The sequence below is a fragment of the Acomys russatus genome, chromosome 7, assembly GCF_903995435.1.
Source record: "Acomys russatus chromosome 7, mAcoRus1.1, whole genome shotgun sequence".
Classification (NCBI taxonomy): domain Eukaryota; kingdom Metazoa; phylum Chordata; class Mammalia; order Rodentia; family Muridae; genus Acomys; species Acomys russatus.
The window spans coordinates 30822454-30847409 of record NC_067143.1 but is presented as its reverse complement, the minus strand read 5'-3'; the positions used below and the strand labels follow the sequence as shown (position 1 = coordinate 30847409).

The window sequence follows — 24956 nt, the reverse complement described above, 5'->3', positions numbered from 1 at the left end:
GCGTCAGATCATACCATTCATGGGTGTGAGCCACCATGTAGTTGCTGGGAATTGAGCTCAGGACCTCTGCAGGAGCAGCCTGTGCTCCCAACCTCTGAGCCATTTCTCCAGCTCTATTTATCTTTTTTTTTTTTTTTTTTTTTTAAGATTTATTTATTTATTATGTATACAGTGTTCTATATGCATGTACACCTGCAGGCTAGAAGAGAGCACCAGATCCCATCACAAATGGCTGCAAGCCACCATGTGCACACCTGGCATCTTAAGTGGGTTTCTGTGTCAAGAATTTCAGATGGCTTTGTTTCTTTCTTTTCTTTTTAAAGAAATTGCTAAAACAATCTTTTTAAATGTTTATTTTTATGTATATGAATGCCAGATCCCAGTACAGACAGTTGTGAGCCACCTTGAGGTTGCTGGGAATTGAACTCAGGACCTCTGGAAGAGCCCTCAGATGGCTTCCTTGATAGCTTGGCCTGCATCGAAGCCAGCCAGTGAGAGCCCAGTCAGCAGCCCCTAGCTTATTCCTGGCTTGGTGCTAACCAACAAAGCATAGAGCTTAGACATTCTCTGGGCATTGACCCTGAAGCTGTTTCTGAGAATTTAGCTTTAGTTTAGTACAAAATGGAGACTATATACAAGATGGAGCCTCTGTAGCTAAGGAAGTGCACAACACCTTGTTTCCTTTCTGTAAAACCTCCCACCCTGAGATTTTGCCCTGTAAGAGAAGCGTGGGAGGTTGACTCAACAGCTGTTCTTTTGAACCTGTCTTGGGGGAGATATCCACCAAACAGGCTTTGCTGTGCACAGAGAAAGGTGGTCTTCAGCCTCATTTGGTGGGATTGACATTTGGAGGCTCCAGTGATATAAGATGCCCCCTCCCCCCTCCCCCCACAAACTTGGAACCTGGACTCTTTCTTCTAAACCTCAGGGCTGGAGCGACACTTCCAGGGGGTGTGCACCTTGTGACGACGTCCCTAGGCCCTGGGGTCCGTGGCTGCACCAAAAGAAAACCGGCCAGCACCTGTCGGACAAGACCTCTATTGGTAAGTCATAGTTTTCCTCATCCGACATCTGGTCCTGGTTCTGTTGGGATTCCATTTGAGGACGGTTCTTGGTCCCATGTCCTGTTCTGTTTTGTTTGTCTTTTCTGTCTCTTTGTCTTGAGTCTTCCGAGGTTTAGACTTGGGGTGACTGGACAACAAAATGGGTAGTAAGACTAGTAAGCCTAATACACCTTTGAACTGTGTATTGAAAAACTTTGACAGACTTTACCCCTCCAGAGTTAAGAAGGAGTATAGCTACCGTATTACCAAGAAACGTCTCAGGCTCTTATGTGAATGGACATGGCCCAGATTCGGGGTCCAGTGGCCCTTTGAGGGCACCTTTGACCCCCAGGTGGCATGGGCTGTAGTAAACATTGCCTTAGACAATTGCCACCACTTACAGATAGGATATATTTTGCCTTGGGCAGAAGCAACATCCAATCCACCCCTCTGGATGAAGATGTATATGATCAGAAATGGCCAAGGTGGCCCCACCTCCGTTGTCCCAAGGAGTCCTCAGGAATCTCTACCAGGGGACCAGAAACTCTCCAAAACCCTCGCTTTACAGGACTCCCTGTTGCCTCACCTCCCTCAGCCCTCACGTCAACCTCAGCCCCCACCTCAACCTCAGCCCCCACCTCAACCTCAGCCCCCACCTCAACCTCAGCCCCCGCCTCGACGCCGAGCCCCACCTAGGCCCTCACCTCAACCCCAAACCCCACCTCAGCCTTCACTTCATCCCCAGCTCTCACCTCAGCCGCAACCCCTACCCCAGCCCTCACCTCAACCCCAACCCCTACCCCAGCCCCCACCTCAACCCCAACCCCTACCCCAGCCCCCACCTCAAACCCCAACCCCTACCCCAGCCCCCACCTCAACCCCTATCCCACCAGCTGGATCACCCCTTGTCCTCTCCCCTCCCCACATCCAATAGGGAGTTACTTCCTTATTCTTTGGAACCTCTTCAGAGGCAACACCAGCCCCTGCCCTCCCCTTACATCATGTCTCCCGCTACTCGTCTTTATAACTGGGACATACAGAGCCCTCTTTCCAGCACCAGGCCGAACTGTGTAGCCTATGGGTCCTTAACCATCACTGATCTTTGTGAATGGTTGGAGATGAAGAACTACCCTTCTTTCAGGGAAACCCCGAGTTCCCTAGTCTCTTTAATTACCCTTCTCTTTACCACCTACTTTCCTTCTTGGGATGTCTGTCAGCTTATCTTAAATTTCTTCTTCACGTGGGAGGAGAGGGAACGGATTCTGACTGAGGCAGCCAAAGAACTTACTGGAATTGGTGCACTGACTGACAGACAGAGGGCAGTTACAGTGGACTGTGTCCTGCCTCGACGGAGACCTGACTGGAACTATAGGACGGAAGAAGGGAGGAGGGCACTCCATGATTACCACCAGGCTTTGTTAAAGGGACTAAAGCGAGCAGCCCGGAAGCCCACTGACCTTTCCAAGGTGAGAAAAACAAGACAATGGCCAAAGGAACCACCTTGGGAATTTCTCGAACGCCTCCTGGAGGCGTACCGCATATATACACCCATAGACCCAGATGACCCAGCCAACCACAAGATGATTAACCTGGCCTTCGTAGAACAGTCCGCCCCGGACATACGTAAGGAAATCCAAAGGATGGATGGATTTGAAGAAATGCCTACGTTGGCATTGTTGGGTATAGCCCGGCAAGTGTTTGCCAGCAGAGAGAGTGAAGAAGAACTGCTGATGAGAAGGATGATTCAGGCTTTGATCAGTGCACAAAATTCCGTTGCTGCTGTCAGTCGTGGCCAAAGAACATACAACGGAAGGAGGCAGCCCCTCCGAAGAGACCAATGTGCTTATTGCAAGAGATTGGGGCACTGGAAAAACACATGCCCCAAACTGAGACAGGCCCATCCCCCGCCAAGGCCACTTTTGATGTTAGGAGAATAGTGGGGCCATAGCTCTTTCAAATTAGGACCCCAGGTGGCTATGGGGTCCTTTTCTTCCTTCCTTCCTTTCTTCTTTTCTTTCTTTCTTTCTTTCTTTTTTTTTTCCCCAAGACAGGGTTTCTCTGTGTATCCTTGACTGGGACCATGGCTATCAGCTACTCCAGGAGTTAAGAGGAATGAAGAAGTAGATGGAAAGAAACTTCCCAACTTTCCTAATCCTCATACTCTGCTCGGCTTTGCTGCTGCCCGAGCATATGGTTTATACTGTGCTGGATCTAAAGGATGGATTGTTCTCCATTCCTCTGTCAAAATCAGTCTATCTTTGCATTTGAGTGGCCTGACCCTGACCAGGATCGATTACCTCGGGTTCAACAGTTCCCCTACCATTTTTGATGAAGCCCTCACCCAAGACATATTAAGTCACTTTTGCAGGTGGTTCCCACAGGTTAGCCTTACTCCAGTATGTGGATGATTTATTGCTGCCTGCAAAAACGAGAGCTGTTTGGAAACTACTTGGGTCTCTTAGGAACTCCTGACCAACTAGGCTATCGAGTTTCCAAAAAGAAAGGTCAGATATGCGCACCCCACCCAAGTCACCTATTTGGGATCCGAATTAAAGGAAAATGACTGTTATCAACAGCCCATGTGATTAGCATCCCTACTTTAACCACAAAGAGGCAGATTAGGGAGTTCCTGGGACATTGGGTATTGCTGTCTCTGGTTATCTGGGTTTGCTGAAATGGCCAGACTTGTACTTGGCCATGGCTAGGGCTAACACCCCTTTGGAGTGGACTGAGGAATGTTAGCAGGCCTTAAAAACAAAAACAAAAACAAAAACACCTGGAAAGGGGTTTTTGTGCAGGCTCCTGCCTTAGCTCCCCTGAAATCCCCAAGCCCTGCTGCCTCTATGTCCACGAGACAAAGGGCATTGGCAGAAGAGTCCTGACCCAAGCCCTGGGACCCTGGGAAAAGGCCAGTTGCCTACATTTCAAAAAGATTGGATCTTGTGCCTTCAGCATGGCCCTCTTGCCTCTCGAAATCCTGGTAAAGGAGGTAAACTTACCCTGGGACAGAACTTGACCATAATGGTCCCAGAGGCTTGTTGAGACTCTATTAAGAGATGCCACTAACTGTTGGATGTCTAATCTTCATGCAACCCAGTATCCTAGTTGAGGATAGGTTGGCTTTTGACAAATCCATGGCTATCAAATCTGCCACCCTACCTGACAGTGATGCCCAGAAATTTATATACGACTGCTTGCAGATGCTGGCTGTCATTCATTGTGTCCCACTGGACCTGATGGACATGTCCCTCACCAGTCAAGGACGCTGACCTCAACACTGATGGCAATAGTTTTGTTTGTGAAGGAATAAAGGGCATCAGTAGAATATGGGCCAGAAAGAAGTCCTTCGGGCACCAGCTTTACTCAGGCACATTAGCTACAAGTTCTCCTAAGCATAGCACAGTGGATCAGCCCATATCAGTAGCCTGTGGGCTGTAGTGGACACGCTACTCTGAGAGGCGACCTAACGTACACTGCAGCCCAGAGCAGATTGAGTGGTGCCTGGCAGCTGGCACTGTGGCCCAAGCTTGGCCCTTTAAGAGCGAGTAGGTTAGATCCTCAGTGCACGACAGTGGAGTTTGTCGGAATGATGGAGGGAGGACTGCCAGCTGGTGGCCACAGGCCAGCTGTGCCTGTGAGCATCCAGAGGCAGAATCACAGAGTGGCTGAGGTCCAGCTAGGTCCAGCTGACCTCAAGAGCCAGTGGTGACTGCAGGTGAACGGAGCCTTGTGAGCCTGCGTAGAGGGCTAGTGCTCTGAGCACATAACACACAGAGGTGGCAGCACAGCCTGGAGTGGCAGGGTGTGTAGGCCCTACAGCTGGGTGGAGGGCTGGACCAACATAAGGGGCGTGGAGCTAGCAGCCACCACCATGTACTAAACTGAGCTGCAAAAGAAATCCAAGCCCAGACTATAAAAGCTGAAGACTCAAGCACAGATGAACCCCTGATTGGGTAAGTATGTTTGGAATTGTACTCAAGTGCTAAAGAAAGAAATGAAGCTGGGTATAAAAAAAAAAAAATCATAGAAAGAAAGGATTAGTTTGAAAATAATAAAATGATGTCTCTGAAAGGAGAGAGTTAGAGGTTAAAAAGAAACTTTTGTGTGTTAAAAAATGGAGAGTACAGTGACAGGGCATTTGGACCCTGTATGGATTTGTTTCAGTTATCAGCATAGAGATATTTTTTGGCAAATGATGACAATTTTATATATCCTCTTTAAGAAAGATCAGAATAAAACAGACTTAGAGGGGGAGAGGACTGAAAAATTAAATGCTAGAGTGGAGGCAATAGGAAAGAGGTTGGAAAATTCTTTAATTCAGAATAAATAGTCTTCAGAGGAATCCAACCTAAAGCCTGCAGCACCACTTTGTGACAAGATTACAAAGTGGCAGCTCATAGCGATGCTAGGTAAAGAGGCTTCAGCTATGAAACAACAAAATCAGACTAGATATTATATTTATATTGCCAAGGATCAGTTACTAGATGAAAGACTATATACTGAGTTAAAGATACAGATTCTGGGGCTGGACAGGTGGCTCAGTGGTTAAGAGCACTGTCTGCTCTTCCTGAGGTTCTGAGTTCAATTCCCAGCAACCACATGGTGGCTCACAACCATCTGTAATGAGATCTGGTGCCATCTCCTGGCATGCAGGTGTACATGCAGATAGAACACTAATAAATAAATAAATAAATAAATAAATAAATAAAATCTTTTTAGAAATATGGATTCTGTTTAATGATGCCACCTTAGAGTAATGTCATAAACAGCATATATGTTTCATTTTGTAGAGTTTGCTAATTTAAAGCATGTACATATTTTAATATATCATGCAATTGATTCATACTTAGGATTCCAATGTACTTTTGCCTTGAGTTCCAGAAAGGCTGATTCTGAGATTGTACACTTATTAAAAGTGATGGCTATCTTGGAAATGCCTTTATAGATTAAAGCTGATGTATCCATGAGAATACAGCAATATTTTAGACATGTTACAGGTATATCTTACAATCCTACGGGTCAAGTAATTGTGGAAAAATCTAACCATTCCTTCAAAGTTATGCTCACAAAACAGAAGGAGAATATGGGAGCTCCCAGAAATAGATTAAATAATGTGACTGCTCTATTAAACCAGTCTATATATTTTAAGGGCGTCTTGACTTCAGAATGGAAGTCAGGAAAAGTGTTGTGTTGGGGGAGAGGTTATGCCTTTGTTTCAACAGGAAATGAAAAGCTGTGAATTTCTTAGAAATTAATAGAGATTAGATTTGATTGGGAGAGACCTGAAAATCTTGCCTACAGACATGAGGAGAGAAACCAAGAAAAACAACAAAGGTGATGTATATGCTGGTCCCTCTACATGGGAGCAGCTTTGAGACTGTCGGAAACCTGGATGTCTACACATAGCCAATAAATCATGTTGGCTACAGAGTCCTCATGACTTATTACATGCCAATCCTTTCATATGGCATGGATGGAGATTTATATTACAGTTTGGTGACACATACCAAACGGACTTGTAAACTTTGATGCCGTTCTTGCTCAAACAACGAGCAGAGAATCATCCTTAGCTGATTTGCACATGCCACACACATTTCATACTTGTGTTAATGCGGACATGTGTTACCTGTAAAAGCTTGTGTGTTTTCAGAAGCAAATGACCAGAGACCAAAGAAGACAAGTAGCCCAGGTGATCCAGCCTCACAGACTGTCTCAATTGCTGTTTCTTCAAAAAGCTGCATCCAGACCAACTTCAGAATGGCTAGCCTCACAGACTATTTCAGCCAGGACTTCAGTTAAGCCCTGCACTTTTCCCATCCCACAGAGACTGGACAGTGAATGATACAGCCAACTTTCCTAGGCCTTGGCCAATATCCCAATTTTCTTAGGGCCCCCAAAAAGTGCCATCGCCCCCAGACAGCAGGAAGCAATTTCAAGAGAATGACGCCCCTATTCCCAAGAGGTGGGGTCAGTGGTATTTGGTTCTTTGGTGGGTGATGGATGTCTGTTGTCATTTGTCGTTTAAGGGGCTTGGTTACAAGTTGTTATTGGTCATGGTCAGGAAGGAAACAAAGTAAAGGAGGTTAGATTCAGGAATCTTTTTTCTTTCTCTTTCTCTCCTGTACCCTTCTTTCTCTCCTATCTAATTTTAGGGGGATGGGGAGATATGATAAAAGGAAAAAGTGGGCGTGTAAGAATGATGGGACAAAAAGGTAGATTATTGAATCTACCTTTAAAACCAAAGAGCATCAACAAGCCAAATATTTTATATTGATACAGAATTTTGTATATTGATACCAATTTAAGGTTGTATTTTGCTACAATATACTGCATATACATTTCAGCTCTCATTTTAGGTATTGTACCTGTGCAACTCACTTAAATGTAATGTGACGTTCTAGTCCTTCTGAAAGCTACTATTACAAGCTGTTTAGGATAATTAAGAAATGCAAGTCAATAGTCAATCAAACTTGTAGTCATGTTAGGTACTAGTTCAGTTAATTACAGAAATAAGCTTTATTTAGCTCCCTGTAGATGTTTTCAAAGTTAAGCAGATAGTAATTAGCTGGACACAAGCAATGTCTGCCTATTCAGATAGACTATAGATAGATAGATGGTCTTCAAACACTTCAGAGATCTACAGAATATGGCACTTAAAGATCTTTTAATAGTAACATGACAGTGAGACACAACATCTGCTCCTGGAAGCACCCCTATACTACTTCCAAGAAGATGATGGGCATCAAAGAACCTCCATATGGAGTTTGCTTCAAATGTGGCAAAGCCGCCCCCAGGCAAAAAACTGCCCTTGCCTCAGTTGCTGACAGCATGCTGGCCAAACCATGGACAAGCAGGACACAGAGGAAGTTGACTGCTGAACTTTGCCGAGACAAGGTAGGCCAGTCCTTCATGACTCCTGCTTCACAGAAAAGTCTGTCAGATGCTCTGAGCCAGTAGGCCGAAAACCTGGATGCTCCAGCTTTGCAGAGGAACCTTGGGTGACTGTCCAGGCAGCCAGCAGTCTCTGTCATTTCTATAGTTTTGGAAGCTGCTTGCTCTGCACTTCCTGTTTACTTATGTAGTATTTATCCTTCTCAGGTCTCTGATGGGGTTGAAGACTAGATAGTTACAGTCTTACATTTAGTTTTTCTTGTCACCAGATTCAGAAAAGAAACTCCAAAGAGAGATGTAAAGTTTATGAAGGTTGAGAGATATAAAAGCGTAAGTTGTAAAAGATGAAAGAAAAGTATTTAAGGTCTAAAAAGATGTCTTTAGGTTGATTAATTCAAATTATGATAGAAAATGATTTAGGTACAGAACTTTGGACAGGATAGATAATGGGGTACTTTCTCCCAGGTTGCCAAATACAAAGGGCCTGGACATGGTGAATGTAACGCTTATCTGGTATTTCTCATTGTGTATAGTTTATTGATGTTAGAAGAAGAGCTTTTTATTGGACTGAAAGGTGGAGATGTTGGGGTGATCTTTTGTGCTGTCTTAAGCCTCTGCAAAATATGACTCATCACCTTTTTCTGTAAACCCAGGAATGGACCTGGCCAGAGTCCATCATCCTGGCCAGTATTGAATTAAAGTTTGCTTCCTTCAGTTTGTCTTAAAATTGTGGTAGTGGTCTTATTCTCGCCCAGTGGGATTAACACCAGCTTCTTGAGTGCTGGGTGTTATAAGCAAGTGGCACCATAGCCATCCCAAGAATTCCTAGAGACTTCACCACAAGAAGTTGGAGGGGCAGAGGACCCGGACCCTTTCCAGTTGATCTGAACATTGGGGAGAGTCCTGCCTCCTCCAAGTTGCTTTGGCCAAGGCTCTCTGGGCATTAGTCATCCCTCCCCGCAGAGGCAGGACAAGGTATGCCAGTTGCCTGGGCCATTTGGTTTCACCCTCACCTGGAGTAGGATCTGACCCTGTAGTATGCTGGGCCTCTTCTTTCATAGGTGACACGGTTATGCTGTGAGGACTTTTTATGGGTATTGCTGAAAGCTGTATCTGGGGACAGAGGAGGACGGACCCAAGTGTTCTTCAGTAGATTTGGTCCCTCTAAGACAGGGGTTCTTGAGGTTACAGGCTGGCTGTGGAGACCTGCGAAGTCAGTTTTGTTCCAGGCCCTGTAATTACTGATAATTCACTTTTGAGTAATTTGTTAGCAAGTGAGTCCCCTTGCTGGCACCAGTTCTAAAGGCATCTGAGGCTGGCACCTTCCTGCCTTGCCAGGTGTCTCTGGGGCTGTTAGGACATGGTAGCAGACACTGAAGGGGACAGAGGGACAGAAAGGGACTTTGAGGTGGGAAGGGCTCCCCTTAAGTCCCTTCAGCACAGGGTCAGCTGAAGGAGCTCAGGCTGTGGTTGGCCTGGGTTCAAATGCTGCTTGTGTGTCTGTAAGGCTGTCTTGGGGATGGTGTGAGACGAGACCCCGCACTGTATGGCGTACCCTGCATGGTGTCTGGCATCTAGTGGCCTGCTCTGGCCCAGCTCCCTTTCCCTTCTGCTCCATCTTCCTGACACAATGGAGGTGGGAAGCTGCCCTCTCCCTTACCTCTTTCTTGCTCTTAACCCTTTCCTCCCCAGCCCTATCTTGGTGCCCCCTTGGATGGTAAGAGGTAAGCCACTCGTGGCCTGTTCTTTAAAGTGGCCATTCCCTGGGCTGAGATGAGCTCGCTGATAAGAGTGCTTCCCTAGCATGCACAAAGCTCTGGATCAAACCAGGCACCGTGGTACACACCTGCACTTAGGAAGTAGAGGCCAGGTCAGGAGTTTAGGGTAAGCCTGGGCTACATGAAGCCCTGTCTCAAAATGGTGGTAGGGGATCCCTTTAATCCCAGAACTGAAAATGCTGCTGGGGCAGGCTGATCTGAGTCCCAGGACAGCCTGGTCTACATAGCAAGTTACAGAACAGTCAGGGACACAAATGATAGCCTGACTTGGAAAAAAAAAAGCGTCAGCTTTGTGGTGTTAGAAATTCAAGTTAGAGCTAGGGGTGGTGCTACAAATTTTTAATCCCAGCACTTTGAGTTTCAGGCCGAGGGCAGCTAGGGCTACAAAATGACCATGTGCCAGATAGGTAAGTCAACTGAAAAACTGCACAATAAAAATTTTGAACTAGACAATGTTGGCAATGACAGTGAGCAAAACCATTATCGTGTGCTGCTGCCTGGCTCTTGACATGTGCTCCTGTTTGATTACAGGATAGCACCTCAAAGGTGGGTCATTATTTCACTACTGTTTTCCAGATGACTAAACCAGGGATCTCGGGCAGCCCCAGTTTCAGAGCTAGGGTCTCTTCCCCCTGTCCCTGTCAGGCTGCTCGAGGCTGGCATCCCCGTCTGGACTTGTGAACAAGCAGCAGCGCTGGAGATGGTTCTTCCCTTGTTAGAACTAAAGTGACGTGTTTACATTAGCCTGGGCTGTCTTCAAGTTTACTGTATGGCCCAAACTAGCCTGGAACTCAAGGGGATTGATTCTCAAGTATTGGGACTGCATGTGTGAGCCACCTGGCTTAAATGATTGACCTTGGGGCCTGGAGAGATGGGTCAGTGGTTAAGAACATTTGCTGCTCCTGCAGATGACCTGGATTCGCTTCCCAGCACCCACGTGGCTGCTCATAACCATCTGTAACTGCAGTTCCAGGGAATCTGATGCCCACTTCTGGCCTCCACGGCACCAGGCAAGCAGGTGGTGCATAGACACATTCAGGCAAAACTCTCATACGCGTAAAATTAAAGTCTTTGTAAAAAGCTTAAGCATGAAACATACCAATTATACCTCAAGTAATATGGTGACACTGGGAGCCTGTTGTGTGGGTTTAGGACAGGCCTCTGGGCATCTCCTCCTTCAGTGGACAGCACTTTAGTTTATGTTTCATGACATGGAACTTACTGAGCATCTAGCAGAGACAGATGCCCCTCTTGCTGAGTGTGCAGTGCGTGAGTGTCCGGAAATGCTTGTGGAGTTGATTTTCTCAGCATCTACTGTGTATGGGGTGTGCTGAGCATCCAAGAAGCTGGGGGTACTGGGCAGAGGGACTGTGGGGGGAGTTTGAGCTGGAAGAGTAGGAAGGGAAGAAGCTGAGGTAGGCTGTGGATGTAGAGAGGAGGGAACAGGGCAAACGAGGCTAGAACAGCCATGTTGATTGAAAGTCTTTGAGCAGGAGACGTTGAGGGGCTATTTATGGGCAACTGTGTATTTGCTATAAATATGCATATATATGTAATTTGAAGAGACCAGGAAATATCAGCAGTGATGCCCAAGTGCAGTCCCTGTACTTTGCTGAGGGAGGCCTGTCATTTGGGAGGAGAGGGAGGTGAGGCTGTGGCAAGAGACAGTTCTGACAATGACAGAATGGGCCTGGGTTCAGGCACTCTGTTCTAGAGATTGTCACCTTCAGTCTCACTCATGACTGTCACTTGCTCCTGAGTTTGGGTATTGGTGTAGTCAGGACACCAGGCAGAGGTGGGCACTAAGCATCTTGACCAGCATGTGGCTGTGCATGTGGTTTAACAGCTTCTATTTAGGACATAAGGGTGTCTGTTGGGTTGGTGGACAACTCTGGACAACCGCCCCATCTTGTCCCTAAGGCAGCGGTTTTGGACACAGGAAGCAGTGACCTGAGGCAGTTCCCTACTTGCCACTGAGCTCAGGACAGAAATGAGGTCATTACTCCATGGATGTTTTGGTGCAGGACACGATTTCTTCAGTGTTAATTGTCCTGACTAGATAGAGCCTGGGGAGAAGGGTTGCTTTGTGGGTAGAGAGAGTTTTGATACTAGAGTGTGGTGACATGGAAGGCCAAGGCCTTCTTGTCCAACCTCGTGTTCAGGGGAAGTACTGTGTCACACCTGGATCTACTGCCATGTCGGCTGGGCTCACATAGTGAGGTTGCAAGGATCAAGCCTGTGACCTGGCTCTGTCCCAGTCCCAGTGGGCCTTTGGGTAGATTTCCTAACAGCTCTGTTTGGTTTCCCAACCTGTGCAGCTATGATTACACTTGAGGTGGAGGGCTGGGGTCAGATGAGTTAACAGGCAGGGCTCTCCATCACCAATTGCCTCTGAGCTGCTGATCTATCTAAGTTACAAGAACAGTGGGGTGGATAACAGGGTCACACCTTCTGTCCTTCTCTGGGCCGGTGAAGTTGTGTGACTAGTTTTGGCCACCGAGAAAGGAATGGAATGGTGTGTCCTTCCAGGCCAGGCTCTTCTTAATCACCACTGCCACGGGTTTCTCCTCTGACACAGTGACTGGTGGCTTGGTGACAGTTCTCTCTGGGTCTCTGGGAGTGACCCAAAAGCGACTTCAATAAGATGAAACTTATCACAACCAAGTGCCAAGACACTGCCACCTGAGGTGTGTTTGTTGCTGCAGCGTATCCTCACCCATCCTGACTACAACAGGTTGAACTCTGCTCTTGTTATGGAGTCTGCTTAGATCCAACACAACTCAAACACCAGGTCAATGCAAATGGCAAAACTTCGTTGTAATCAAGCTGTTAGTGATAGATTACAGAATACTCAGAGGTTTACTGTGACTCTGACCTAGACCGAAACATACTTCTAAACCTGAAAACCACAAGTTACTGTAAAATGTTCCACCAATCAGGATTTAGGGATTGGGGACTTTCCTAGGAACATTCCCTTATGTGGTACACTTACCCTGTTCTCATTGGTTGGGTTAACTCAACTGTGGCGGGTGACTTGCCTAGTGTTCATGTCTCAGCTTGCCAAGCGGGATATCAGTTGCCTACGTACATGTCTGTCTCTGCCAAGCAGGATGCCATTACCCAGGGAGGTCTTGGGAACTTTATTTAAGCCTATTCAGAATGGAAATTGTATTCAAAATGGTTTATTTGGTTCCTTTTTATAGTTTCAGGATTAAAATTTATATGCAAATTGCCCACAAGAGACATCAGTGGGGGTGAGGAGTGGGGACAAAGAGAGGGTTTCATTTTTCTCCTGCAGATTTATATTTACCTACATGTATGTGCGTATGCCAGAGCTAAAGCGGATTTGTTTTGTATTGAGTAAAGGGACCAGCAACAGGGACTGTGGGAGTGGGCAAACCCAAGAAAGCACAATGACATGTATGAGAAATTGTGGTAATGAACACTGTTATTTTCTTTAAATTTTTATTTACAAATTTTATAAACCCAACAGGCTTGGTTGCTTGGCAGTTGTAAGTTGGTCCCTACCTGCCCAGAATTCCCTCCTGATCCTTTGCAGCATGGCTTTATGCTTAGTTGGATTTCACAGGCCTTGACCCCTTTCCTCCTCTGTGCTGCTCCTGAGAAGGCGAAGCTGCTGCCTTGGGAAAGGCCCAGCAAGGCCCATGACCTGTGCTGTTCCAGGCTTCCCCACTGTAGTGGAGAAAGGCCCAGTCTTAATGGCATCCATCAGTGTGTGAAACGGCCAGACCTCCAGCTGCTGGCCTCCTGGAACTTGGTGATCAGTTGTGGAGGCTAATGTGGCCATCCCTCAAGTATGGTTCCCATTGGGGTTGGCAGGTGCTAAGTGAACAGGTTTGGGGTGGGGCTGGGTATAGTTTCACTTGCCTGTTATGTCTGTGCCTAGAGGCTGAGGATTGCAAGTTTGAGGCTAGCCCGGGCTACCCAGTGAGACCCTGCCTTGAAAACAAAAGGCTGTGGTCTTTTGCCCATCCTAAGACATTTCCTCCCGTCCTCCCCCTCCTAAGTTCTGTTGCAGGCTAGTTGTGGAGGGAGCCAGTGTGGCGGCCTCACTGTGACTTCACTGACCCATATAAGGCTATGATGTCAAGGGCAAGCCCTGGAGAGGGTACCACTGCACAGCTGGTCTTGAGCAGGAGCAGATGGAAGCTAGGCTGCCTGGGCAGTGCAGGAGGGTCCTTTTCTTTAAGCTCCTCCCCTGTGTTAAAACAGTCCCAATCAGTAGGCCAGGCTTGTGCACCACATGCCCCAGGGGCACATTTTTGTGAAAACCACATCAGTCCTGTGAGGATGGTTATTGATTAACTCAGCCAGTGGCTGCTGGGGCACATTCCCACTCAAGGGCAGTTGGTCCCCATGGTTACATTAATGTCCGCTGTCCTCCTTCTCCTGTGATCTGTGAACTGCAGTGTGTGCTGGTTAGATGCAGCTGCATCTAACTGGGTGGTCTAGCCTCAGCACCCCTCAGACAGCCCAGCTCGAAGAGGCGATGCCAAGGTCCTGGATCTGATGCCCCACCGTGTACTGGGTATGCGGGGTGCACAAGCCTGAGTGGCTGCTCTTACCTGCGGTGGCATTCAGCAGCATGCAGACCCCAGGTGGGAAGCACAGCAGACAGCGGCTGAGGCGTCATGTCACCTCGTGCAGACTGGAATGACTGGTCCATTTATGAGCCAGGAGCTTCTCAGAAGCTGGTCATCCTGGAGGGATGGCTCAGAGGTTGAGAGTGTGTGGTTGCTCTTGCAGAGGACCTGGGTTTGGTTCCCAGAACTCACAGGGTGGTGTCCAACCACCTGCAGCTCCAGTTCCTGGGGTCCAGTGCCTTCCGGCCCTTGTGAGCACCAGAAGCACACATGGTGCACACACGGTGCACATGCATATAGGCAGACACTCATGCAGCTTTTAAAGCATCCTAGAGCCGAGACGGTCTCCTCCCTCAGCCCCACCTCCCACACAGTAGTCCCCTCAGATTGCTTAGTGGACTTGTACAGGTGTTCCCCTCACCAACGCAGCCCCCCTTGCTATGCTTTTTGGTCCCCTTCCACCACAGCACTTGGATGTGACAGCAGTATTTGCACGTTGGAAGCAGAGGGCCCCTGATGGTGTGCCTGCCCCAGAAAAGGCACTTTATCCTTTTGAACCTCAGCGAGTACACCTGTGAAAGTTCCAGTGGCTTTGATGAGAACAGTTAGTTAGTCAAGACATAGCTGGAGAAGGGTGTGATGGCCCAGGCCTGAACCCCAGCACTTAGGAAGCTGAGGCAGGAGAATCATAGGATTGACATCTCTAGGCCAGCCTGGGCTACAGTTGGAGATGCTGCCTCACAGATGAAGCACAGCTGGGCTTCAGAACAAACAAATGTCCACCTGGTTCTTGGGAAGCACATGACACTTGTGAGCCTTTTTACCCTGTGACACTTTGACCAAGTGTAGGGACCCACCATCGTCCTTGCCTGGTTCAGCCTCCTGGGCTTGCCCACAGGGGAGACTGCTGAGTTTTGGCACTGTGTTTTGGTTTAAGCAGCGTGACCACGGACATTTTTGCCCTCTGTGGCAATGCTTTGTCTTCCTTTAAACAAGTGGGAACTTGGGGTCAAAGTTCACTCTAGTGTAGCAGAACAGATAGGCCGAGGGTGACAGGGCTAGGCCTTTGCAAGTGAGGCTAGCCCAAGACCTCACACCTGTCCAGCGTTAGGCAGCGTTTGCCTGTCAAGGAAGGTGGCTCCCGTCTTGTTGCTCTTGTTGAGAGCATCGCTAAGGAAACATGGGTCTCTGGCTGGGGTGAAGGCTTTGTGGGTAAAATGAGCAGCCGTGCAGAAGCCAGGCACAGTGGCATGTATCCACAGCCCTAGAGATAAGGCAAGCTGATGCTGGGAGCTGGGTGGCCAGCCAGGCTAGGCAGATGGTTAGGCTTGCTTCAGTGAGACCGTCTCAAGACAACTAAGGTGGAGAGTGGCTGAAGAAAATGCTGACCTTGACCTTCGCAAGCTGGGCAGGCTTGCTTGAGAACAGGGGGTAGGGGGTAACCTTGGCATTCCTGAGCCTCCCTGCCCCAGCCCTCTAGTGCTCTATTTCTACAAAGTTGAGACTTTATTATATGTTTGGTTTTGTTCATTTACTGTGCTGGGGATCAAACCCAAGGCCTCACATGAGTTGTGTGTGTATGTGTGTGTGTGTGTGTGTTTGTGTATGCTTTACCCCAAGCTGCATCTCCAGCTCAAGAGAGACAGGACTTAAGTGATGCCCAAAGCCCAGAGCTGGGGAGTGAGCCTGAGTGCCTTCCTAGCCCCCCCCCCCCCCCCCCCCCCCCGCGCTCCCTGGGTGGCTTCCCTGTCTTACTGCCAGGCACTTTGTAAGCTAGCAGAGCTAGCAAGACCTGGAAGGTCTAGTGTCCAGCAAGGCAGTGGGGGGAAGAGGGAGGAGCTCAGTGGACAGGGTAGAAACCAGCTTTCCTTGTGAGTCAAGAACCTTCTAGGGAGAGGCCGGCTTCTCTAACTTCAGTTCCTCATTTGCATGTCCTTTAAAGGACAATGTTGATTTTGTAAGAAATTAAGCTAGCTGGGTATTGGTGGTGCATGCCCTCTCCCAGCACCAGACGCAGACAGATCTCTGAGCTCCAGGCCAGCGTGGTCTACAGAGTGAGTGCTAGGATAGCCAAAGCCGTCTCAAAAAAATTAAGCTGAATAAGATAATGAAGTTAATAGGGGCCGGATGTGTTGGCGCACGCCGTTAACCCCAGCACTCAGGAGGCAGAGGCAGGTGGATTGCTGTGAGTTCAAGGCCAGCCTGCTCTACAAACTGAGTCCAGGAAAGCCAAGGCTAACACAGAGAGACCCCGTCTCAGAACAACAACAACAAAAGTGCGTATCTAAAAACCTTTCTTTAGCTCCCTGATGTAGAGGCTTTCTCCTGGTGTTGTGACAGTCTGACTGTGAGCAGGAAGAGATGGGTTCCACAGGGCTTACCAGGCACCAGTCTGGAGGTCCTTAAGAGGGTCCCTGGCATGAGCAGTTTGCCCCTATTCACAGTCGGTTTTCTTCCTGCCCCGCCCCTCCCCAAGAAAGATAGGGCTGTTACCCCTGTGATGCTGGGGCTCCAGGACTCTATCAGGATGTCACCTTTCTCATGGAGAAGAGGCTAGCACAGAGTTCCCACTACAGAGGCTGCCTTGTGCTGTGGACTCAAGAGTCTCAAGGGACTCCTCTCCATGCCTTTCCCAGCCCTGGCTGCCCGGGACTGCTCTTCCTTCCGTGTCTCCATTGCTCGTTCCCCTTTCCTTTTTACGACAGAAAGACACTCGGCACCTGTCCAGAAGAATAGCAGCGCAGTGCCCGACTGCAAAGCTTCAGAGCAGTGAAGGGAGATACATGTTAAGAATGAGGAGCCAGCCAGGCGTGGTGGCACACACCTTTAATCTCAGCACTCGGAAGGCAGAGGCAGACTGATCCCTGTGAGTTCGAGGCCATCCTGGTCTACAAAGTGAGTCCAGGACAGCCAAGGATACACAGAGAAACCCTGTCTCGAAAAAAACAACAACAACAAAACAAAAAGGAATGGGGAGCCACAGCCGGGCTTGGTGGCACTCACCTCTAATCTCAGCACTCAGGAGACAAGAGGCAAGCAGATCTGTGACCAACCTGGTCCACAAAGTGAGTTCCAGGACAGCCAGGGGTATTACCCTGTCTTGAAAAACCAAAACTGAAACCAAAATCAGAACCACCACCACCACCACCACCACAACAAAGAGTAGGGTAATCCTAGCACTGGGAAAGCAGAGACAGGTGGATCTCTGAGTTCAAGGCCAGCCTGGTCTATAAAGAGAGTTCCAGGATAGCCAGGGTTATTACATAGAGAAACCTTGTCTTGAAAAAACCCCCAAAACAACAAAACAAAACAACCCATCACCACCCCCAAAAAAGGGCAGGGTAGCCCTGGGGGAGGCAGACAGCAAAGCACAGGTCACTGACACGTCTTTCATCGACAAAGACATGGCAGCATAGCATGTCTTTATATGTTTCTCTGTTCATCTGTTTGCATCACTTCAATCACCCACCATAACCCACCCATCCATCCATTCATTCACAAAAGTGACATTGTGAATTCCACAGAAACTGCCTATTTAGTTTTCCCTATGGTGTGTGCCCTGGCCCTGTGCTGCTCCTGACGGCTCCTGAGGTCACGAGGATAGATGGCAGGTATCTGCAGCGCCTTTGTCTTCCTGGTCTGTGGTATGTGGTAGGCTTGGGCTGTTGCTGGGATCCATTGTAGCAGGATTTGTACCTGATAGACTTGTAAGGCCATTTTGACTTAAAAGAACGCAAGAGATACATAGTTGTCATGTTTTTAGGGGAGAGAACTATTATATATATAAAAAAAGTCTTGTGTTGTTACTTGTAAGAATGAACATTTGGAGCCTGGTATATGCCTGTAATCCCAGCAGGCAGCCTTTTTCTTGATCTGGGTGGATGAGACTTGTAACAGTAGGAAGCCAGGCCTGGAGCCAGCAGTCCAAAATGTGGGGACTAGCCAGTCCTACTGCACACACCCTTGCAGTGTTCCATGCAGACAAATCTTGCTCCTTGGTTTCCAGGCTGCTTCTTGGGGTTGGGTTAACTAAGATGGAGCATGTGGATGGCACAGAAGCTTGAACCTCACTCTGCTGGTTTCATGGAAGTTTGGCTTGAACTCTGACTTAGGGCAGATGGGTCTATGGGTTTGGGGCCAGCTCCAGGATTTACTGATGTGGTGGGGGGGACTTGCACCCTGTTTCCAATGACACAGAAACAGGTGGGGAGGTAAATACTCCTTTACCATGAATACATTAGGGCAGAGATCAAGAGTTCAAAGGAAATTTATTATTTAAAGGTCTGAGGGGGTCTTTACAAGAGTCTGAAGCCAGTTAACTACAAAGGATGATAAATAAAAATACAAAGCCAGTATGTTGTGGCAAATTTCCAGAAAACACATTGAAAATCTTTACAGTTCAAAACTGCTTCACTTTATACATAATTACAAATTACTATACAGCACTTGGGTTTAACCCAACTTTTTATTTAATAGGGCTTAGTACAGAAATGTTCATACAGCATTTGGAGACAACTTAATGAGAACAGAGGTATAGGTGTATCTTGCCCACCTTCTGTAGAGTGCAGGCCTCAGGAAGAAACCTGAGACAAACCCACTGGGGTAGGCTCATTCCAGAAGGGGGCAACCAAGGCAGGGCAGCTGACACTAGGAGGGTTCTAAGGCATAGGTTCTGTGCTTCCTGCAGAGGCCCTGGGAGCGCGGGTGGGGGACTGGGGCAGTGGCTCCTGCCTGGTTTAGAGGCAAGGCACACTTGCAGCAGTGGAGGCCACCCACCTTACACCTTAGTGAGATGGAGAAATAACTCAGAACTTGTCAATCTTTTGACAAGTTAAATCATATGAGTGCAGGTAAAGGCTTCTGCCCCCCCCTCCCCCTTTTATGGCAGCATTAGAATACTTTGCATTTCTAAACCTGGCCAGCAGGCAGCAGACTCCAAAGCTCTAGTTAACTAGGAATGTTACTGCTACATGAAGGAAAACAAGGAGCCAAGCCAGGGTCACTGCATCACTCAAAGGCACCCATGCATAGGTGTCCAGGTATAGAAGCCCACTCTCCAGGACTGTCTTCTGGGCATAGGTCAAAGGCAACTTAAGTACAATGAAATACCAAAAATCTTGGCAAGAGCCTTAGGGACAGGAGACATTAAAACGGCAAGCCTGGGCCTATGGGTCATCTGTGCTTACTGCTAATATGAGGCTGTGAAGAAAATCCATGTGGGGTGGGCAGGGAACTAGCAAGGTGTTAATGGTGTGATCCTCAGAAGATTCGGCTAGTACCTTTTGAAGAGTCAATCACAGCCAGGGCTTCTTCCCTGTGGGAGACTCTTGGGGTGGGTATGCTGGCATGTTTTTATTTAAACTCTCTCCATCTTCTAAGAAAACAGTTAACAGATTTGATTGTCTCAAAAATGAAGCCAGCTGATGAGAGGTCATTTAAAGTGCACATGTCACTCAAATGGGATGACAACTACTGAGATGATTGTAATTTTTGAGAAGATGCAATCTTTCAGAAAGTTCACTAGATTCTAGAAGGCTGGGGTCAATTTCCATCTGTCCCCCAAAGCAATGATTTAATTTCATGTAAAAACATGATTTCTCAGTGTGGGGAACAGGACAAAACACAATCCTGGTCCCTAGAAAACCACCCTCCTGATAGAAGAGAATTCCACATCATAAGGCTGTTGGCAGCGATCTTCAGGGTCCTAAGCACGAGCACAAGCAGCGATCTCCCAAGCGTGACAGACTTGTGAGGAGGCAGATGGTGCAGGCAGCAGCTTAAACAGTTCTTGGCAAGTGGTTCTCTTTCTGGAGGAAGGACTCAGGGGAGTACTTTCTTTTCATTTTAGCTTCTCCCAACTGTTAGTGGCCACTGATTTGGGGAGGGTGGGTAGAACTGAAATTGGTTTTTAAAAACAAGCAGAACACAACATAACTGGTTGAGAGCAGAGGGCACCAGGGCAGGAATGGAGCTTTAGAGGGTATGCAGTGGCTGTGTCCACCAGAGTGAACTGGAGGCAGTTGCTGACCTCCCTCTGCACAGGAAGAGAACAGGGTTTGTTTGATTTTCTGTCAAGTCTGAGAGGGAGCCAGGCTCTTTCCCTACAAGCAGATGGGCTTTGCTGTAGAAGGGTACAGTCTCTTGAGGGGCCCGCAGAGGCAGGACAAGGACTGCCAGCCAAACCCTGAGGTGAATGTGAGGCATGGCAGGCTATGCTGGACAGCTGGAGAAGACCAGGGTGGACTTGGAGAAGGAAGCAACTACTTCCTGCTGTTAAGGTTCTTGAGGGAAGAACATCATAGTTTTAGTAGGGGGGAAAAAAAATCAGACTTTAAAGAGTCAAATCAGCCTTATCAAAAGGAGGCAAAGGTAGCTAGCTAATGGGGCAACTTTTAAAATCTCCAAAGGACACACATTCCTTATGAAAAAACGGGCATAGGAGGGAGGCGCATAGCTCTGGTCTCAACTCTCAGTTTTCCTCAGGACCTTCATGCTCTTGGACAGACACTTCATTCTCTGTACTGAAAAAATGGTTTAAACTGTTGGGCCAGTACTGGTTCACTTTCAAAATAAAATAAAACAAAGCACAAACACAAAATAAATAAAACAAATTTAGGCTAAAAAATTTAAACCAGAATTCTTTCAAGTAAACTGAAAGATAAATATCTGTATCTGCAAGACCAGCTTGCAAGTCATCAAAAAGCACCAAGGTACAGGTTTGTTTGTATACAACTGTGTTCAGGGCCCTGTGTTTCTGAGAGCAAAACCAGGAACTGAAGGCCACGCGTGAAGCACAGGCCTCAGTGTACCCCTCATGGGTAGGACGTGCGCCTTAGAGGGTACATTACCAATGAACTGTCCTGCACACGCGAGCAGGTGAAAGCCTCAAGCATGCAAAGATCAACACATGGAGATGGAGAGCGAGAAGAGAGACAGGCAGCACTTGACAGCTTGGAGAGTGAGAGCACAACCAAGCAAACAGCATCTGAAAACCATGTGTAAGGAGGCCTTGTGACTGAGGGGAGTGCACCCCGCTCTGTATTGGCAAAACCAATACACTGGATCTCACTTTTCAGGCAGTAATCCCAGAGAGGCCACAGGGTACGCTGTAGTCCTGGGCAGGTGCCGGGGAGCACTAACCAGGTACATACTTTTCCACAGGGAGGTCCAGTAACATACTGGGAGAGAAAGCATCATGGCAGGGACGGTGGTGAAGGGTCCTCTCTACCTCCTCTGTGCCCAGAGCAGGAGAACAGGTAGTGGGTTTCTCCTGATTCGAGTGTGAAGTCAGATAGTTCAGCCTACAGTATGGAGATCCAGGCAGTACAGACTATGTGTTTTGTACACATTAGGCCTCTTGCTGGTTTTACAAACATTTGTTGTTTTCCTAAAATGAAACGAGGAATACATACAAAGAAGGGTGGTGTGTGCACAGGGGCCGCTTCAACGGACCCAATCTCAGAGGGTCACAGGGTGAAATACTGAATATTTACATGGTACCTGGCCATCCAGATGTTTAAGAAAGACTGTGCGCCCAGCTGGCGTACTCCATGTATACACAGAGATGGCCACTGTACACAAATTCTGCACTATCTGCTCTCTGTTTCTGGTTGTCGCCCCCCAAAACACAAGGCAGAGTTTCAGACTTCATTTGGAGAAACTCCAAGCCTTTAGGCTCTCCTGACATGTCTCAACTATTACCTACTTCTAGGGCCACTACTTTCAGTATAACACCCTGAGTAAGGCCAGGCTCACCCAAGTCCTGGGCAGCCATGGCTGAAGTGGAGTTGAGTGTCCGTTCCCACCCTCCAACACAGGCGTTGCTCCTTCTTGTCCAGGACCTGGGGTAGCTCAAGAGGACTGGACGCTGAGGGGCAGTGGGCGTCCAGTGTAAGAGACTTGTGCACGAGGGGCAGCAGGAGTGCTGCAGCAGCTGCGCCACCGTCAGGCCAGAGTTGGAAGGTGGCTGCTCTGACAGGATCAACAAAAGATCTCTTCACCCTCTGCCGATACTTCTGAAGCAGGACCATCTGCATCCATGAAACCAAGAGTGAGAACATGGCCCTTCTGACTTCATTTCCTGTCCTGTCAAGTTCCTGTGCTGCAAGGGCTAACTGAGGTTCTTGGGGGCATGCTGATAGAGTTTGCAAAGTGATTATGTTCGTGTTTGTCACTAGGCCTAAGGACTATAAGTCTCCCGCACAGAAGTGAGAGCACCGCCAAGGACACAGGTAAACGTGAAGTGTAAAGCAGGAAAGGCTCTGTGAGCTCTGCTAGAGTACCTCCCAGCTCTAGTTCCCAACTTGCCCTGGGGAAACAAGCTATGACTTGCCTTATACAGCTAGGGCTCAGCACCCAACCCTGCTGCTGTTACTGGTTACTACAGTAAGCCTGGCCACACAGCGAGGGCTTCCATGACTCCAGTTAGGTGAGTTAGCTCCTCAGTTGGGAGAATGCTTGAGAAATGAAGCTTGCACCAGGCCCAGAACACAAGGTCTTGGTCACTCACTCACTGCACAAGCACTCCTTTAGAAAAAGTTTATGCATGTTTTCCTGCATGTATGCATGTGCACCAGGCTCATGCATACATTCAGCCCAGTGGTCAGAAGAAAGCCTCCAATCCCCCTGAACTAGAGTTACAAGTGGTTGTGAGCTGCTATGTGGTGTGGGAACTGAACCTGTGTACGGGCAGGGACTCTAACCTCAGAGCTACTTCTTCAGCCCTTGCATGAGCATCTTATCATGTGTTTCTATGTGCATGGACGCCAGAGGCTCCTCCTCCTCCTCCTCATTTTGGAGCCAGGGTCTCTCACTGAACCTGGAGCTCACCAGTATGACTGACTACACTAGCTTGTGTGTGAGTTCCAGGGTCCTCCTGCCTCTGCCTCCCATCTCTGGAGATAGAAGTCAGGTCCTCTTGTTTGAATGGTGAGCATGTTACCAAATGGGTCATCTCTGTAGTCCCTGCATAAGTATGCTTATCGAGTGGGCTTGGTGGGAGCTTGGCTTTTGTGCCTCTGAACTGTTTTTTTTCCCGCCCATCACTACCTTCTCTTGTAGAATGCCCATGCCATGGCCACAGTGGACAGCGTAGGTAGGGTGGACAACTCACCACCAGGTTGAGAGCGGCTTCCTTTGCTTTTCTTCTTTTTCTCCTTTTTTTCCTTTGGCTTAGCTAACCCAAAAAGGCGGGTGGAAGTGGAGGTGCTGGATGGGGCCTGGCTCTGCCCCTCTGGTACTTTTGTCTGGCTGGTTGAGCTCAGTATATGAAAAGGCCCCTTATCTTTGTGTGTCCGAGAGATGCTGTTCCTTTTAGGAGACACTGAAAGTTCTGAGTCCAATGACCCTGATTTGGTTATAGAAGGTGCAGATGGCGAGGAGAACTCATCTGGATTGGGCAAGAAGGACGGGACCCGCATCAGCCTGCCATGTTTATTCGAAACCTGCACATGTTCAAGAGAAGGTGTTTAAAACCAGAAGCTGTTAGCATCTTAGTGGGTGCAGTCTAAAGAACTTACTGTAATGGGACTTCATGCTCCTGCTCCCTTCAAACTAGTCTCTACAAGCATGTTAACCCATCACCTCCTGTACTGACACCGCTTTGATGAGGCACCTTAGGAAAGAACTCCCACTCCCTGAAGAAACAGGATGGTTGCTCATTTAAAGGCTGATGCACATAGGAGCACAGGTATCATTTCAGGGCAAAGAGATTGTGGACTTGGCTAGGAGGTTAGCAGAAGAGCACCATCCCATCTGTGTTCTCTGTTGCCTCAGAACCAACCCTCATTTGTCCCATTTGTTCTCCTGATTTTATTGGGATTGTAAGTGGATACACCCTTCTGCTGGAAAGTGCAACAGAGCCACTTGCTGTTCCCTGCTATGTATTTGAGAGGCTCTTTTGAAAAAGCATACTGTTCCCAACTCAGGGAGACATCACTTCCATTTCTTTCATGGTCCAAGGTCAATTAAAGGACAGTAGGACAATAGTTTTAAAAGCACTCCCAAGCTATCCATCTTCTAGGACAATGAGATTATCTTGTTACAGTAATGCCAGAGCCAGCAGGCTGCACAACAGAGAGCCTTCCTGAACAAGCAGCAGCTACAGAGAAAAGGGAGCATGGAACATCACAGAAAATTAGGCCTAGGACAGGAGTTGTGGCACACGCCTTTTATCTCGGGAGGTTGAGGCGGGTGGACTGCTGCTATGAGTTCGATCAACAAAGAGTTCCAGGACAGCCAGGGCTGTTGCACACAGAAATCTTGTTGAGATGGGCAGGCGGGTGTAGGAGGAGAAAAGTAGGAAAGGAGACCACCCTGTATTGCTTGCTGGGCTCTTCCACCTGTCATGGACACGTGCTGGTCCTCCTAAAAAGGTTCTTTATCTTATAGCAGAACTAATGTTGCTGTCTCCAGATCACAGGCACGCAGGTCCTAAGGGCTCCTTTATTCTCACTATGTTTCCTATTTGTGAGACACAGGGCTAACTGCCACTCTCTCAGACATGCTAGGCTACTTTGGCCCAGGCTGGTGGCTGAGAAAAGTGCTTGCTACACTCCCAACACATCTGCCACTCTCTTACATCTCCCGAGTGAGAGCAGCAAAGCTGCTGTACAACAGGAATCTCTCCTCTGCTCACTTTC

General features: G+C 48.1%; 1 protein-coding gene across 2 annotated transcripts in view; it reads right to left on the bottom strand.

The window, feature by feature from the left end:
- Positions 1 to 23350: 23350 nt before the first annotated feature.
- Positions 23351 to 24956, bottom strand: part of Akap13 (A-kinase anchoring protein 13) — a 283527-nt gene continuing 281921 nt past the window's right edge. For both annotated transcript variants that reach the window (XM_051148733.1, XM_051148734.1), the window contains one exon: positions 23351 to 23759. In XM_051148733.1, the coding sequence (XP_051004690.1) occupies positions 23361 to 23759 (399 nt within the window). In that variant the 3' untranslated portion in view covers positions 23351 to 23360. The remainder of the gene's footprint in view (positions 23760 to 24956) is intronic.